The sequence below is a fragment of the Fopius arisanus genome, unplaced genomic scaffold (genome assembly GCF_000806365.1).
Source record: "Fopius arisanus strain USDA-PBARC FA_bdor unplaced genomic scaffold, ASM80636v1 scaffold00001, whole genome shotgun sequence".
Lineage (NCBI taxonomy): Eukaryota > Metazoa > Arthropoda > Insecta > Hymenoptera > Braconidae > Fopius > Fopius arisanus.
In genome coordinates this window covers 4,473,454-4,489,997 of record NW_011887740.1, presented here as the reverse complement: position 1 = coordinate 4,489,997, position 16,544 = coordinate 4,473,454, and the positions used below count along the sequence as shown (strand labels likewise).

The 16,544-nt window shown below is 35.5% G+C and overlaps 3 protein-coding genes across 6 annotated transcripts in view; 2 read left to right on the top strand and 1 right to left on the bottom strand.

Annotated features, from left to right (window-relative positions):
- The first annotated feature begins 1,407 nt into the window (after window positions 1-1,407).
- LOC105263911 (uncharacterized) lies at window positions 1,408-7,316 on the top strand. 2 transcript variants are annotated; one of them, XM_011300432.1, is made up of 10 exons: window positions 1,408-1,727; window positions 4,995-5,107; window positions 5,223-5,346; window positions 5,423-5,575; window positions 5,644-5,754; window positions 5,835-5,997; window positions 6,077-6,278; window positions 6,342-6,620; window positions 6,700-6,897; window positions 6,971-7,316. In XM_011300432.1, exons 2-10 carry the CDS (start codon window positions 5,002-5,004, stop codon window positions 7,150-7,152), a joined length of 1,518 nt encoding a protein of 505 aa, XP_011298734.1. In that variant the 5' UTR covers window positions 1,408-1,727; window positions 4,995-5,001; the 3' UTR covers window positions 7,153-7,316. The 2 variants fall into 2 exon arrangements, with proteins under 2 accessions (XP_011298734.1, XP_011298741.1); XM_011300439.1 differs by lacking the exon at window positions 1,408-1,727 and adding an exon at window positions 4,765-4,837.
- Window positions 7,317-7,331: 15 nt separating this feature from the next.
- LOC105263906 (uncharacterized) lies at window positions 7,332-15,486 on the bottom strand. The gene is made up of 4 exons (XM_011300418.1): window positions 15,087-15,486; window positions 12,709-12,881; window positions 11,890-12,094; window positions 7,332-10,585 (listed from the first exon to the last, which is right to left on the bottom strand). The coding sequence occupies exons 3-4, from the start codon at window positions 12,075-12,077 to the stop codon at window positions 8,554-8,556; spliced, it is 2,220 nt and encodes a 739-aa protein (XP_011298720.1). The 5' UTR covers window positions 12,078-12,094; window positions 12,709-12,881; window positions 15,087-15,486; the 3' UTR covers window positions 7,332-8,553.
- Window positions 15,487-15,650: 164 nt separating this feature from the next.
- Window positions 15,651-16,544, top strand: part of LOC105263891 (uncharacterized) — a 3,646-nt gene continuing 2,752 nt past the window's right edge. The window contains exons 1-2 of one of the 3 annotated variants that reach the window (XM_011300395.1): window positions 15,651-15,753; window positions 15,920-16,006. The gene's annotated coding sequence lies outside the window, so the exon portion shown is untranslated. Of the gene's footprint in view, window positions 16,007-16,544 lie in introns of all 3 variants that reach the window. The other 2 variants (XM_011300405.1, XM_011300387.1) reach the window with 2 other exon arrangements.

Genomic DNA, 16,544 nt, shown 5'->3' with positions numbered 1-16,544 from the left:
TCTTGATATATTAATATGATATAATATATTATATGGTATTTAATATAATGGTACAATTTGTTGCGTCGAATTCATTGCGAAAACGTCCAATTATTATAATAATTAATTCATCATGTTTGAACCCAGTTCATTACCTAATTTTTCGTAGCTCTGGTGTGTTCGTATAATTGATATCAGCCAATTAAAATGCCTCCACAAAAACGAAGATCTTAACGGAAAGATTGATATCAGCATGATAATTTTCATCATTCTTTCAACGGTTGTTAGAAGAATCTGCTATTATAAATTCTCTCTCAACAGTCTCTTGAAGGATGGGAGAAGACAGGAAATGAGCATTCACGAATTAATACAAATTAACTGTCATCTTCACGGCCAAAATGGAGGAAATGATGCGGATACTTACCTAATCACCTGATTAACGCATTATTTTTGAGAGATAAAAAAATGGTTTTTTATTAAATATCATTGAATGAACAATGCGGAACGGTTCCACTGGATCGGTTGTGGATTTCCATGACAGTGGACCAGGCGATCTCTTCTTCCGTGAATTGATTAAGTAATTCTGTCTTCAAGTACTCAAGAGGCCATTATCCTTATGTAATATAATAATTTTCAAGTTTTTTTCGTTATTAAATACTTTTTTGGGTTTTTACGAGTGTTTCATCACCCCTCCCTTTCCCTCCCCACCCTACTCCAATGACTGCATTGATAAACCCCAGGGGGGCCTGGGGACCTGGGGACCTGAGGACCTGAGGACTTGATGACCTGATGACCTGGCGCACCATGAGGAGCCTTTGGACAGGTACAGGTCGTCTCATCGGTCGGCATTCGAGCTATCAATTAATCATTTTTTTGTTTAAAAATATTTTTATTAACGGCAACAAGTATTTAAATTTATAAAAAACAAGTATAAAAAAACGTGTACTATATCTTGTGTCTTAAATTATTAACTTGTTGTTAGATCTCTAGTTCAATCCATATTCGTCGGTATTTACCTTTTAATGGTGTCTCCAACAATATACATTTAATTACACTTTTAATTGTTGTATTTTATATTTGGTTTTATCATTAATTTTCAAGGAATTATTCAATTGTTTTTGTTAACATCATCTCCTTCTCTCGTAACCAATTAAAAAAATTAGTTGTAAATCGGGTATCGGATTACTGATGATTACAGCAACAGAAAATTACTGATTTACTAATTCAGAGTGAATTCCTGTGTGGAAAATTGAGATAACGATAATGATAATGATTGTTGATTATCTTTGATGAAAATTCCATGAGTTCTGTGGATGGTGGAAGTGACCTTGGAGTCATGGAGTGTATTTGTATCCCTGCTGAGATCTTCGATGGGATACGGGTATAACTACTCTCCAAACCCACAAGATACTATTCGAGTGACTACAGTCTTCCAATACACTAGTATTTCCCCCTTCCTTACTTGCATTCATACGCAATCTAAGGAGGTCTAATCCTTGGAACTTTCTTATAAATGAAGGTTCCACATAGTCTCGAGTTCCACTTTATCGTACATCCCTCGTGTCGATAGGGTTCCCAGTGCAAATTTCTATTTTAATTTTATCATTAAAAAAAATAACCGTGCGGTTCTTACTAATATAAATTAAAATAAGTGATACATGCCCTTTGGGGATAAAGGGCTTGGGACTCCTGGAGGAAAACCACTTGTTACTGTGATTTTTAATTTACTCCCGAAGTCATTAATTGACGTAAGTAATGAATTAATTAATGTCTTTAAAAATCGGGAAAAATGTCGAAAGGACACGTGCCAAACTTGATCTATCGATCGCTGATTTTTTCCCTCGGGTTTTTACTGTTTCTGATTTTTTATTTTTGTGGAATTGAATTTTTAATCAATGAGTTGCTAAAATTCTGATGTGATAAAAAGTGAATGTAGATAATTGAAACGGTGAATAATAATTGCACGTGTTGCATCGACAGACTGAATCAATATATGTAAATGAGTTTATCTTGAGTTTTGTTCTGCACGACTGAGCACTTGGATATGAATCGCTCGTGATATCGAGGGATTGGTAACAGAGGGGCGTTTATGGTAAATAGATCCGCGTTACTTACGCCCCTCTGTACTTGATGTGTCAATAGGATATATGCCCCTGTATATTATGAGGGGCACGTTTTTCTCCCATGGCCAATCCGGATCGTCAAGTCGTCATAACTCCGAGTAATCAACATTCCCGCCTAGACCTTGGCCGAAACTACTCTCTCAAACTTGCAATTAAAATCTCATCTCTCTTAATAATTACCTGTGCATCTCTACGAATATCATTGTCCGATATATCACAAACAGGTATCTCTGTTGATTAAAATATTTCATCATTTCTTTGATAATTCCCTGGCATTTGGAAAAAAATTAAATGGAATTAAATTAAATAAATATGGGGATAAATATGGAGATAAATATGGAATTATTACATTTGATATTTCTGGAAAAAAAATTGTCAAGTAATTTTTTAAACTGAAAACAGTTATTATAATAATTAAAAGTTCATTTGTCTCATTGATTATTGATCATATTTAATATCAATTTCCAATAATTAATTTAAATAATTGCCACCCATTTCATATTTTTAAGAAAATTCAATTGCCTGACGTTCGCAGAAAACTTAAACAATGAATAAATGATTATATCACTCGTAATTTATGCCTCTCGAAAAAGAATTTTTAAAACGGAGAAAAATTGAAAATAAGGTAATGAAAACGGAATTATTGCGACGAGAATAATGAACGGTGTTGCATCTCAGAATTTCTACGAATTTGTTCAGCTTCATTTTTATTTCCGTTCTCCATAATTTCAACAACGGCATTTGTTGCAACGAGTATTCTTCATCAATGCCATGACAATTAAAGAGCGCGTGCATCGCACAAGGCATGCCATAACTTGAGCCTCAAATGATCACTTATTTATTTTTATTTTTTCTATAGTTTTATTGAGGGATAAAAAAAGTCAATTACATCCGATATTGTTAGTCACTTTTCCGGGTATCATCACCCTTTCACTTTTAATATTTTCCCATTCGGTCTTGATTTATGTCTCCGAAGCTGCAGATGATTCTCAACACTTGACGATCACTCAGAACTGATTGACATAAACGAGAGACATTGCGTGCTGATAATGCAAAATTGATTCCATCAATAATCACCTGTGACAATGTCTGGGTGATTAATAAAGTAACGAGACATGAACGTCGAGATGAGATTGAAAGCTGTGAAATAACTGTTACATACTCCTCTGAGTAAATGGAATTAATATAATTATTGCTATAATTTCTGGTTCTGTTTGACCGATTCTGGCTCAAGGCACATTCCCAACATGTATAACACGACAACTTCACATTCGAATTATCTCTCACCCCTCTATTTAGACAACAATGAGTTGACGTACTGTACTTAACAATCCTTGAAGTAGTTTCTTCAACTACCATACCATATGCTCCTGCAATAATTATTTATATGGTCAAAGTCAAAGTCTCAATTATAAATCGGTGGATATTCAACATCAAGGTGACACACATGCTTCATTTATCGCAAAATAATTAGTTCGTTAATTATCGTGGAAGCGCATCCTCGAGCCTTGAATTAATTGATGTACATGTGCACCGAGATAACATCTTTCTCTAGTTATTTTAATTGTTTGTTATCTTCATACAATCCACAAGTGAACTTGAAACGCAGAAAAACTACTTTCTCGTGATTATCCAAATCAGTAATGCAATATGCAATTGCTCACTTCGCAAACAACATTTTTTTTTTGTCATCTGACACTTCAGGATGGAAATTCATTTCCAGTAAATCTTATGTCATGTTCTGACAGGCGCATTTGTTAAATCACTTTTTTTTTGTTCGGGATATAGTGGAAATTGGAGGAATGGAGGAGGAAAAATATTTAAATTAGACTTCGAAGTTATTCCGGTTTGCAATGAAAATTTAGATTATTGCAATTAATGCATTCATCTCTATTAGCCGATCATGCTAATTCCTGATCGGTACATTGAACAACGGTATTCGTTATTATATAACATTGATGGACCTCATCAATACTCGGATTTCCACGTAATTCAGTTTTTTTTATCTTGCATTTTTTTTTAGATTCCGCGTTTCAAGTGCTAGTTCTCAATCGAATTTATGCAGTCGAGGATTTTTTATTCATACAGTTCAGTATGCACTCAATGAATAATCAATGACGTATCACAGACGGATCTTATTGGGATTCTTCCCTATCAGAATGAATCACTTAAGAAGCCAGATAAAAATCGCTGACCATTTATTGAGGTGTAATTCATTATTGATTTATCAAAATTCGTAAGAAGTGACACTGGCGGAAATAAATGTCCGTCGTCTGTGACATAGATGAAGTATCTGGAAGAATCATGTGCTACTCGTCAAGTTGATGATTTTTTTTCTTACCATAGTAACTTTTTGCCGCATCAGCAGTTCTAGACAATGGCATAGGCAGTAATTGACGCCATGTAAATGTGGACTTCTTATAAATATAGTTCTTCCATAATTCTAGACATTAAATATTTAAAAAAGACTTGGGGAGATTATTGAGGATTATTGAGAATGCTACGGACATTTAAAATAATTTTAATGTCAATTATTTCAATTTCAATAAATAATATCTTCATTTCTTTTTTTTTTATATGATATATATATAAATTTCATACATTCACACATAAATAATTATCATGAAAACAGCGATCTGCTGGTAAAGGTCATTAGAATTTTTAATTCATGTGATTTCTGCGCACCTGATTATTATGACGGAACAACATTAACTTTTTATTAAAATCAGTGAAAGGTATGTATGAATGATGTGACAAACGGAGGCGTGTTTGAGGCCTTGAGGCAGAGAGAAAGATTGAATCACGTTTAAATTCAATAATCGAATGGTTTTTCGATTTTAATCTGGAATTCCACCTAATTTTTCATCTTGACAATTTGAATTTCCGTTTCAGATAAAAAATGATCAACAGTGTTGTACAAAAGCTGAAATTTCTCTACAAGCCATATGCCTTGGCAATAGTGTCAGTTGGATATGTATTAGGAGAATTGGGACACTATATGATTGGTAATTCGCTCTTGCGCAATATTCCCTCAAGCAATTTCAATTCAATGACGAATTCGTCAATTCAAAAAAAACTCAGTGAACTTCAACAAATGATGTGCATTCTTGTTAATTCCAGGTGTCACGAGTAAAGCAACAGCGGAGGACTTGCATTACGGTGAAATTTCCTGTCAATTAAACACATCAGAGTATTCAATTGTTGAGCTTCCAGTGCAATGCGAAGCAGCAAACAATTCAGATTAGTGAGTATTTCACTCTGTCATAATCAATCCATCTCTAATTGATAAAAAAAAAATTAATTAACTACCATTTCTCCAGCTGCTTATCATTAGAAATAAATGGCACTGGTTATTGCGAGTGGAATTACAATGGTCTCGGATTGGACTATCAAATTTTAGCTGGACCCAGTTTCATAGCTGTTTTTACAATCGTCGGTGTAATCCTTGGAATTGTTGCCGACCGATATAACAGGTATATATCTACATAAAAAATTAATTATCCAGTTAAAAAATAAAGGAAATAATGTGTTGTTGTTCCAGAGTAAGAACCCTTGCTGTTTGTACATTAATCTTTAGTATCGCGATAATATTGATGGGTACAGTGAAAGAGTACTGGCAATTGGTGATTCTCCGGATGGTTTTAGCTGCAGGGTATGTAAATCTCTGTAATCCTCTGTCCACGAGTGTAATGTTTATAATATTCAAGGAATATTGTTTATAATATTGTTCAGAGAGGCTGGCTGCAATCCACTAGCCACTGGTCTGCTGTCCGATTGGTTTGATGAAGAGCAACGTGGGCTAGTCATGTCTATTTTCAACTGGGGAATATACGGTGGTTATGGCATTGCATTTCCCATTGGCAGATACATACCAGCAATGAACCTCTGGAACTTGGTACGCAACGCAATTAGCATTATAAAAGCACCACAATAATTCAAAATCTAAAATGATATTTTATTTCGACGAACCTCAGGGTTGGAGAGCATGTTATTATGGTGCTGGAATCATAGGAATTATCATTGCCATTCTCACAGGATTAACTCTGGTAGAACCACCTCGAAAATCGACAAGTGGCGATACAACTAGAAGTGATGGAAAGAAATTATCAATTTGGAAAGTTTTATTCCACCCCAGAATGATTTTACTCTGTCTCGCAGCGAGTATCAGACACTGTGGTCAGTTAATTTATCAAATAATTATTAGTTGGGGGTTAAAAATAATTGATAAAATAATTCTAGGTGGAATGTGCTTCGCCTACAACTGTGATCTTTACTACAGAGACTATTTTCCCGATTATGATCTCAGCTGGTGGTTATTCGCAGTGACAATTGTTATTGGCAGCATTGGTGTTGTGGTTGGTGGAATAATAAGTGATAAATTCGTAGCAAAAATGGGAATAAGGTCCAGAGTGGCTTGCCTTGCTATTAGCCAACTGATAGCCACTCCATTCGCCTTTGGATCTGTGGCTTTAGAACCACTGGGAGCTATTATTACCCTTGGAATATCGTATTTCTTCGGTGATTATTATTATTCACATTATTATGCCATAAATTCAATTATAATAGAGAATTTAGAGTGTTGAAATTATTGTTACAGCCGAGATGTGGTTTGGAATAGTATTCGCTATTGTCGTGGAAATTGTTCCCCTCAGTATGCGCTCAACAACAGTTGGCGTCTTTTTATTTGTGATGAACAATATTGGAGGCAACCTGCCCATTCTTGTGGAGCCTTTGAGAAGAGTTATAGGTTTTCGGGAGAGTCTCTATGTGTTGTACGCTGGATTTTACGGAATAAGTATGTAGATCTATTACAAATGATAATCAAAGGGAAAATGGTGTTCTGTTAATGCAATTTGCACTTTTTTAAGGCTCCATCATGTTTTTATTGACGATGTTCTTCATGAGTGGTCCTGCTGAGATGCAGGGCCAGCCTGAAATCACCCCTGAAGATGGTCATGACAACAGGACGTTCACCCACGATGATGGCAGCACTCTGGAACTGCCCAGGCTCCCCAGCAGGCCACACAATCCTGACCACTCGAGACTATAATTCTGTCATTATTCTCATTAATCAATAAAAAGTGTTTTCATTTTTTTATATCAAAAGTCTCGTGGTGTAAATGAGTGCGGGATTGTGGGATACCATCGTTAAATTCTTATTAATCTTTGAGGTCATCATTCATTGGTTTCGAAGTGAATCGATGAAAAAAAAAACGAAACAACACTGACTGTATCGAAAATCAAAATTTATTCGTCGGAAGATAACGATCAGTCAGATGATCATGGGACAAGTTGCATCGAGCTGTACTTGATGTTTATAATTTGATAAAACAATGAATTACATCCGATAATTCAACCATTTCCCAAATGCAATTGTTGGAGGAATTATAATAATTGTTATAATTATAATGTGAGTACAGATTGATGCTGGTGACCATAAAACCCTTTTTCATCTGACGATTGTTGATAGTACAAAAAACTTTGGCACAGTGGATGCCAAAAATTCATATCGCTATCTATTCATGTTTTCAAATCTACCTGTCTGCTCTTTTCTCGCAATATTTACATGTTATTTAATATAAATAACCCGGATATTGAATTTGTAATATACAAAGACACTTGGAAGATGAGAGACAAATCCTGAGATCTTGATTTCCATTAGACTACAGTAGAATCCCTCACAGTCGCAACATTTCTCAATTCCTTCGTTCACGTATCGGTTTTCCCACTCTACACTCCGAAAATTCAAATAAAGCGAGAATTTCGAGAGAAAAAAATGCCGATAGTCCCAGCTACGATTCGAATCCGGGTCATGTAAACAATCAATTGTATCATCCGGTGAGGAATTAAATTCCGGGCAAAACAAAGCCGAAAAATAAATTTCTCGTATTATATAATTGAACTCTCCGAATTAGTTTTTGCTACATTCCTATGCACGCGGCTGTAACGGGAGTCTACTGTATGTAAATATGATCATGTACAGAATGAATAAAAATAAGTTGAATTCGGAAGAGCATTAGCAAAAATATTTACATCCCCTGCCTTCATTGACGACATATTTTATAATTTAATGTATTCATTGGTGACGATTAAAAATAATGTTCGCTAATAATAAACACACACTATTCATATTCATCTTATTTTTACAGATATAAAAATGAAAGAATGGCGATAATTAAAGATTTGTCATAGATAAGACTAGTGTTGAGAGTAGTCATCGATTTAATACTATTGCTGTATCTTGAGAGTGAGATAATCTTTGTTCATGAAATTCTGATTGAGAGCATTACACAATTAAACTATTTCATCTTCCAAAGATTTCTCTAACATTCGGAAGACATGCAATCAGAGAGTCGAACTGCTGAATAAACTGAAGCCGAAACAGATGGGTACAGATTATTTAAAAATAGTTCACCTCCGGGCTGCAATTCATTGGCTTAAATGAAATTTCTCAGCAATCATCAGTAGAAGTACTCGACACTTGCGTACTAGCACCACTTGAAAAACTGCTCCTGCAGGTCTCAACAATGAGAGCCGTCTCTGGTACCTGTATGAACTGTACTTTCTCCTTTGGCCATTTGTTTTTTCCATAAACACAATGAAATATATTGCATTTATTATCGACTTCGAAATTGGATAGATTCCCACTGTGTCTTCTCTTCAAAACCTTCTTAGCCATCAACGAGCGATTATTCTGATAAGACAGCTCTCGCCTGAAGCAGAATAATTTCTGCAGTTCTCTCTTAACTCTTTTGGATCGATATCCAAAAAGCATGGGACTGATGTAAGCCGTTGAAATGAAAAGATTAATAGCTACAATGTCGATTTCATGTGGTACATAATCAACCAAATAGCATGGCAAGTTTTTCAATATCAAGACAATAAAATAGGGAGTCCAACAGATAAGACTCATGACAATCACAAAAGCACTCACTCTAGCTGCTCTTGTTTCTTCTCTGTACTTGAATAATGAGCCATTGCTTATTCTGTACTTCAAGGAGTTGATGTAACTGCTTGTACTTTTTGTACTGGAGACACGATGCAAAGATGGCCGGTGAGGAGGAGTAATTGTCACGATTGGCGTGGGATTGACGATGCAATTCGCCTCTAAATTCCCCAACGAAAGTTTCGAATACGCCTGATCCTCGTGAATGCTGTCATCTCTCTGTTTAACATTCACCGGTTGAGATTTATTCTTGGAGATTTGACGTGGATCACATGCCGGTAATGATGTCGTATTTTTAACATTTTTCTGAGCGGCTGTTTGAATATTCATAGAGTCATTGTTCTTTATCAATGAAGAATGATGGACGTTTGGCGAATTGCCTTCAATAAGATTCTCGTCTTGAACACGTGGCGTACTCCCTTTCACATCGAGAATATTCTCAAAAATAACTCCACGTTCCTCATCCTCCTCATAATCACCATCACTGCTGTCACTCTGTGCATTAAAATGCCCCAACCTAAACATCTCTAAATCCCTCTTCATAATTTCTTCGCACATGAGATCATGAGATGATTTACGCTGTTGCTCAGGCCCATCTTGAAATTTGCTCTTCACAAGAGACTCGTCAGTATTCTCATCATTTCTCTTGTTTAAAAATTGCGCTCTCAATACGGAAATGGGAACTCTCCTGTTGGGTTCTTTGGTATCATCATCATTCGACTGACGACCTGTAACGTCAACTTTTTTAGAGCCAACAGTGAATATGACTGTCGATGGTTCCTCCTGAATGGGTGACGGATGGTTACCAAATTCAGAGAAACGTCTCGGTATGTGACTAGGTGAGCTCTCCGTACTTTCATCGATAGACGAGAGACTCGATATTTTTGTTATTCTACGGAAATCTTCGTGCGATAGATCCTGACGTACTGGATAGTACTCATCGCTGAAACTTCCCGTTGACAATATTGGCCGGGAACCAGTTCGTCGAGTTCTTTTTGAATTGTTGTGCGCTGCCGTATATATTCGTATATAAATCCAACAAACCCCAACGAACGGTAATAAATAACCAAATAGACTGAATGCTAGTGTGTAAATAAGGCCATATGTCATGGAAATATTTGATTCGTCAACGTTTATCTGTTGATCAATGCTACGGGTTTCGTCAATTTTTTCACTCGAATTCAGAGCGACTGAATTAACTGAAGGCTGACACGTTAGCCAGATACTTTTTGGATTTGGATTTAGTGCTGCTATTAGACTCAATGTCAATGATATTATCCAGACTGAAGCCACTAGGATTCCACATTTCAAGGTATCGATACGTGTGCGATAGCGCAGAGGGTCGACTACCGCCAAGTATTGATCCAAAGCAATTAGCAGCACTGAGAATACTGATGAGGTTGTCACGAGAGCTGTTGCACCTTCTGCAACAGCGCACATGCACGGCTTGGAATGTGAAACCGGTCCATCCAGCATCAGCAAAATATTTAAAACGCAACAAGTGATGACATTCGAGATTGTCAAATTCATCACAAATCTGAAAAAATAATTGATCAACGTAAGCCTCGAAATAGTCATGTAAATACAGATAATTAAATCGTAATTAGAGATAATGAAGCTCTTTGATAATACAAATAATTAATTAGGGTTATTATCATTGGTAGTCGGGAGAATTTATAATGATGAATGATTATTCGCGTTGATGGATTGACAGCGCGGCGTGACTGGGGAAAATACGCATTCATATTAATTTTGTCTCATCTATCTCTCGACTCTCTTGGATCATCTAATTTTAGATTTCAACTCGTATGTGATGAATCTCGTCTTTATGTTGACAAACTTAGTAATCTTGTCAGGTGAAGCGCCACGGCTGGTGCCTATATAAATATCGGAAGCGAAGTTACAGGGATTGGCGACAACGGAACAATAACGGAGATCAAGCCTTATCAACAATTTTTTTTTTCTACGCCTGAAAACACGCGAGTTTGGGGCGTCAACTGATTTATAACTCAATGATTACAGTGGCGGCTTGATTAATACTATTTTTTAATGTCGTAATACTGTATTTTTTACGCTGTTGGTGAATTCAACTTGTTGGAGAAAAAATAGTACATGTATGCAGGAATTCATTGAAGCTCAATTGTTGTATTTATCACTCATGCGAAATGTGGGAGCGAGTTTTAAATCACGCATTTTTTACTGATTACGTTTGGAATATTTTGTGCCCCTGTACGTGTTCAAGAGTCGAGAATCAAAAACGTGGGATGACAGTTTTATGATTCGAATTTAATAGAACGGAAAACTGCTGTCATTTTTATTGCGCGTCAAGTCAGTGGTAATTTTACGAGTTTCTGAGGATTCTGGAGAGACGCCAGGAGTTAGTAATAATTTTTTTAAAAAGATTTCCTTCAATGTTAAGAAAATTAGGTGAATCGTTCTTATAAAGTAATATCAATGTTTCTTTCTAATACTAATTTAATGATTTCAAATTAATCACCCGTTGTTAATTATTCATTTGTTACTCCCCCTTAATCATTCATTTATTGTTTAAATTATTTGATAATGTTTCGGTGTTAAATAAAATCCGATTAATAATTGGAAATTCCATTTTTTCATTGGATGACAACAATTTTAGCTCGCAGATAATATAAAATTATTCGAAGGGGCCGAAACGGTCAAGATTAAATTCCTTTTTCATCAGCTCTTGAAACTTGGGTCAAAGTCTCGGCCCGGGGTTTCTGGTGAGTAATTGGTCTTTGATCAGTGACGTGCATTTTACGAATGAAATTACGGTAAATAAACCGTCGAGCTTTGTCCGATACATACCGGACGCAGACATACCTGTTGGATATTGTCCGAAGACCCGGTCGCTTCAGGAAAGCCAACAACAGGGTGGAATTCAGGATGAGGCCCCCAAGGAGTATCAAACTCCATAATGCTATTCCAGATGTACTCTGCCAGTCTTCCAAACGTTCCAGATCTTCGATCTTCTTTCGTCCTCCAATATATACCGTCTTTCCTCCATCCATTCATAAATTATGCGATCCTGAAGAAAAATCGAAAAACCTTTAACTATTCATGATGAATTCCGGATTAAAATTATGATTTTAATTAATTCACAAATCAATTAATTCCGTGACTTTTTTCATTTCGGTAAATCGGGGATTAACCCCCCCCCCCTCCCCCCGCGAATTCCCATCAAATATATTTATTATTGACAATATTGCGAATTCCCATCAGATACATTTATTATTTACAATATTGCACTTTTTATGATGATAAAATGAGGAAACGAAGAAATTATATGTGAGGAATGACTTGAATCGTACCCCCTGAATGGCGAAGTGCCCAGATAGAGAATGTATATCGACAAATCATGATGCCACAGTCAGAAGATCGAGGGAATATCCGACACCAGACATATTTCAGTTCGATCATAACTCGGCAATAAACGTAAAACACGTGTTTCGACTCTGGTTTGAGAATTAAATGCTCATGTATAAAACTCGTTTATTTCTCATTACATCTGGTACATTAGATATGTATTTTTTACATGAGCATTAACTCGACATGATTTGTTGAAGCCATTGTAATTTTTTTCCAATGATTTAATTAAGTCACTTTTAACTCCAAAAGTATAATTAATTTTTGATAACTCACCAATCCGTAAAAATGGTTGGAATTGAGTACACGAGTAATTATATCCACTTAAGCATAAATTCTCCCTCGTATCATATTATTCCTAGGAATAGAGCAACTCTCTTCCTTATCCATTCTCCGGATTTTTTTCCCTTCTTTGTGTAGATGTGCATTCAGGAATCAGCAGTAAATGTCTGCAAACGAAAAAATAATAATGGAAAGAGGAAAATAAAGGAAGCATTCGAGTTCTTCCTGGGAGGAGCAGTTATAGGCAATTTGTACATCAAACTCAAGGTTTCCCACGTGAGATTATAATTAACGAATACACGATAAATTCCAGTCCCTGGCCATATTTGTTCATAAATTTATTCCCTATTCATTACCTCCATTTGAATTCATCCCGAAGATCCATCCATTACTGAATTAATTTCTGTGATGAAATCAGTATATAAGGATTTATTATATATATGGTGTAATACATTAATTTAAACAAACGTCCCCACATAGAGAAATGAAACGGAAACTGTGATGAAATCACGGGATGATGAATAATCAAATAATCTGTCATTTTTTTAAATTGTATTGGAGAAACTAATGGAGAAGTAATGAACAGAGAGTCATTTAATTGTTTATCGCCCTTGACATGGTACGGGTATTTTCAACTTTCAATTAAATGCATGTTCTTATCGTTTATCATTTTTTGATTGTGCCATGAGGCTCTAGAAAGAATGGAGTGTCACTGATTCATAGATTGTGTTAGACCTCGCCTCGACCCTATCAACCAGTTCAATATTTCAAATGGAAGAATATGATTTTCATAATGCTGGTATGTTTATCGATGGAAAAATATTATCGTCAGATTAATAAACATAATGAAATGTGGTTATTGATGATATAAAATGTGATGAAACAGTGGAAAGAGAAACTATTCCATACGAACAAATGTTGATGGAGTCAGTTATCACGCTGATTGAATTGTTTCTATAATTAATCATTTATTCAATAGACTCCAGTCTATACTGACTGGTCATTTTATCTGAATTATTCAGTCTGAATTTACGATATCTATTGGAAAGAAAGTAAATGAAATAATAGAAAAATTGCAATACGACTGAATTTTTTTTATTTATCAAGTTGTTTAGCTCGAAATATTGATTTTAAATATTATTATATCGAAATGATAATGCAAATACATTTCTGTACTGTTAAGTTTATAATTTCTACTGGATATTCTATTTTGTTATATGTACTGAGTATATACTGGCGAATTTGTTATTCAATGACGAAAGGAAAAGTTGGCGCAGGACAGGAAAAACTCAATTTTGCATTTCTCACGACTATTGCAAATTGAATTGTTGAGGCTATAATAAAACTTTTTTATTGCATTACAATTGCTCAAGAAGTTGATTTAATAAGGGCAGTCAAGGGTAGACACATAATTTTTTCGAGTTAGTCTGATTTCAATCATGTTTTTCTTTTAAACATTTTATATCGAGGGTCGACCTCGAGGTTTTGCTATTGTTTAATGAAAAAGTCGAGGTAGTATGAATAATAAAAAGAATCTCAACGTGATCCATCTATTTTTTGAATGGAGATTGGCGAAAGGAAAGAACTGGAGTAAATATTTGAAATTTAAAATGGGCACATAACAGTATATATGTATACCCTAATTTCGTGTATGAAAATGTTGAGCTAAGACGGCCAACTCAACAGGAGGTGAACCACAGTGAAACCCAGGTCATCTTGCTATCTATTTTCGACATGTACTCCTTATTTAAACACCACTTGAAAACGGAATCTTCTCCTATCGAATCTATACAGTTTATTATATCCCCTTAATATTTTATTTACTCCAAAATATATGAAAATCTGAATGTGCACAACTTAAACCAAAATTTTGAAATAAAACGTACGACAATTGCATTTACTACACGTTCCTCCTAGCAATGACGAATTCTCCTTTAGTTTATTTTTAAAACAATTTTTTGATTCAGTAATAAAATTGAATATTGAATGAAATAAAAAAGTATTGAGTACAATTCAATTAAATTCTCCTTAATTAAATGAAAGTGAATGAAATGACGAGTAAATTTCCAATCGGAAAATCAATTGTTCATTTTCTTCAATCATTGTCTCGATGGAAAAAAAAAATGTTTTTTCATTATAGCCTGGAGGTCGCTCCTTCCCACCATTTTCTTCATTGACATATCCATAATAAACACTAATCCATCTGCATAAATACGATATACAAGCTAAAAAAAAATCACTTCCAAGTGAATTCTCACGGTTGAAGAAGTGAGTAAAAATAAGAGCGCGTGTGTATAGACCGAGGGTCAAAAAATCAAAAAATAATATTCAATGCTCATTGAAATAAAATGACGAAACCATGGAATACCCACCAATTATAATCCACAGTCAAAAACTTGTCTATTCAGAGAGTGATTCCACTGTGCCTTTATATTTCGACGCCTTCACTTTTTCACACCGAATGTACGATATTGAGACACGTTGGGTTAATCTGTCAATTTGACAAGTACTCCGGAGCAAACGCACATTTTTTTTTAAATCAACGAATTAAATCATCATCACACAGGAAAATGGGGAAATGTGGAAATAAGGAAATAGTTATGAAGACAATTGGGTAAAATGATGAGTGAAATTTCGTTTAGGGTATAATTTTAATTAATAATAGCAACTTGTGGAGTGAATCTAACTGCCTATATCACGCATGTAAACTGCAGCTGAATCAGCGTCTCCAACGTGCGTACGATAGCGCGTCTGTGGACAGACTAACAGAACTACAAGGAACTACAGCAAAATGAATGCCGAGTCACAGCCGAAAGTCCGCCAACATTGGGCCACTCTGCTCATATGGCAAGCTTGCTTTTATGTTATCTATTGCTATCTCTTTTTACTGTGTCCCTTCCCTTTCTGACTTTCAGTGGGATTCAATGGCCCCCGATACAACTGGCAACTCCGCCTCGTGCATCCAGTGAACACTTGGAAAAAAATATACGATTGGTATTGAGAATATTGGATCTACCTCTCTAGGCTCTCCACATCCAGGTAGTCATCTCCAGGTGGAGACTTACAGCTGATGTGATGGTCAGGATGACCGTCTTGTTGTATTGACCATTCATTGTCTCACGATTCCACGAATTCCAGAGTTTCTTAGGTTAAAGCATTTGGAATATTTGTGGGTGGCAGTAATTGTCGTGGATGTTTGTTCAAGGTCATTTGGGAGGCGAGAGGTTGCTGTCGGGGTACCTGGAAGTGATGGGTCTGGAGAAGTGGCTTCTGGAAGGGATGGTTTTTCATGGTGAGAATATCAGATATTTGTGAGGGGTTTTGTATTTTTGATGAAGATATTTTTCTCTGATTTTGGTTGCTGGATTTTTATTAAATCATTTTTATTAATATCTGACAGCCGTTTTAGGGTAGGAGTACTATTTTTTTTTTATTAAAACGAAATAGAGAAAAGGAGACTTGCCGAATGTTTATTTATTTGAGAGAAGTATTTTTATTTGATATTAGATTTTTTAGGGTGAATCGTTCGCAAAAATTTCGCTTTCAATTTCAAGTCTGACGAATGAATTTTTTGACAGCCATTTGGTCAATTATTTATACGACGGCATTGAAAAATTTTCTCGCCATGCACGCATAAAATAATCTTTGTAATTGGATATGTATGAAATCGAAACTTCTCTGTCCACGTGGTGCGCAAAAGGTGTCGTAGTGAGATTAGAAGGCACAGAGAAGCAAGGAAAGCAAAAATATATATGTACATATTCAAGTTTACAGGAAAGCAACAAGTTTACGAAATTTCATCGTATTTCGTAATCGGATGAGGATGAGGT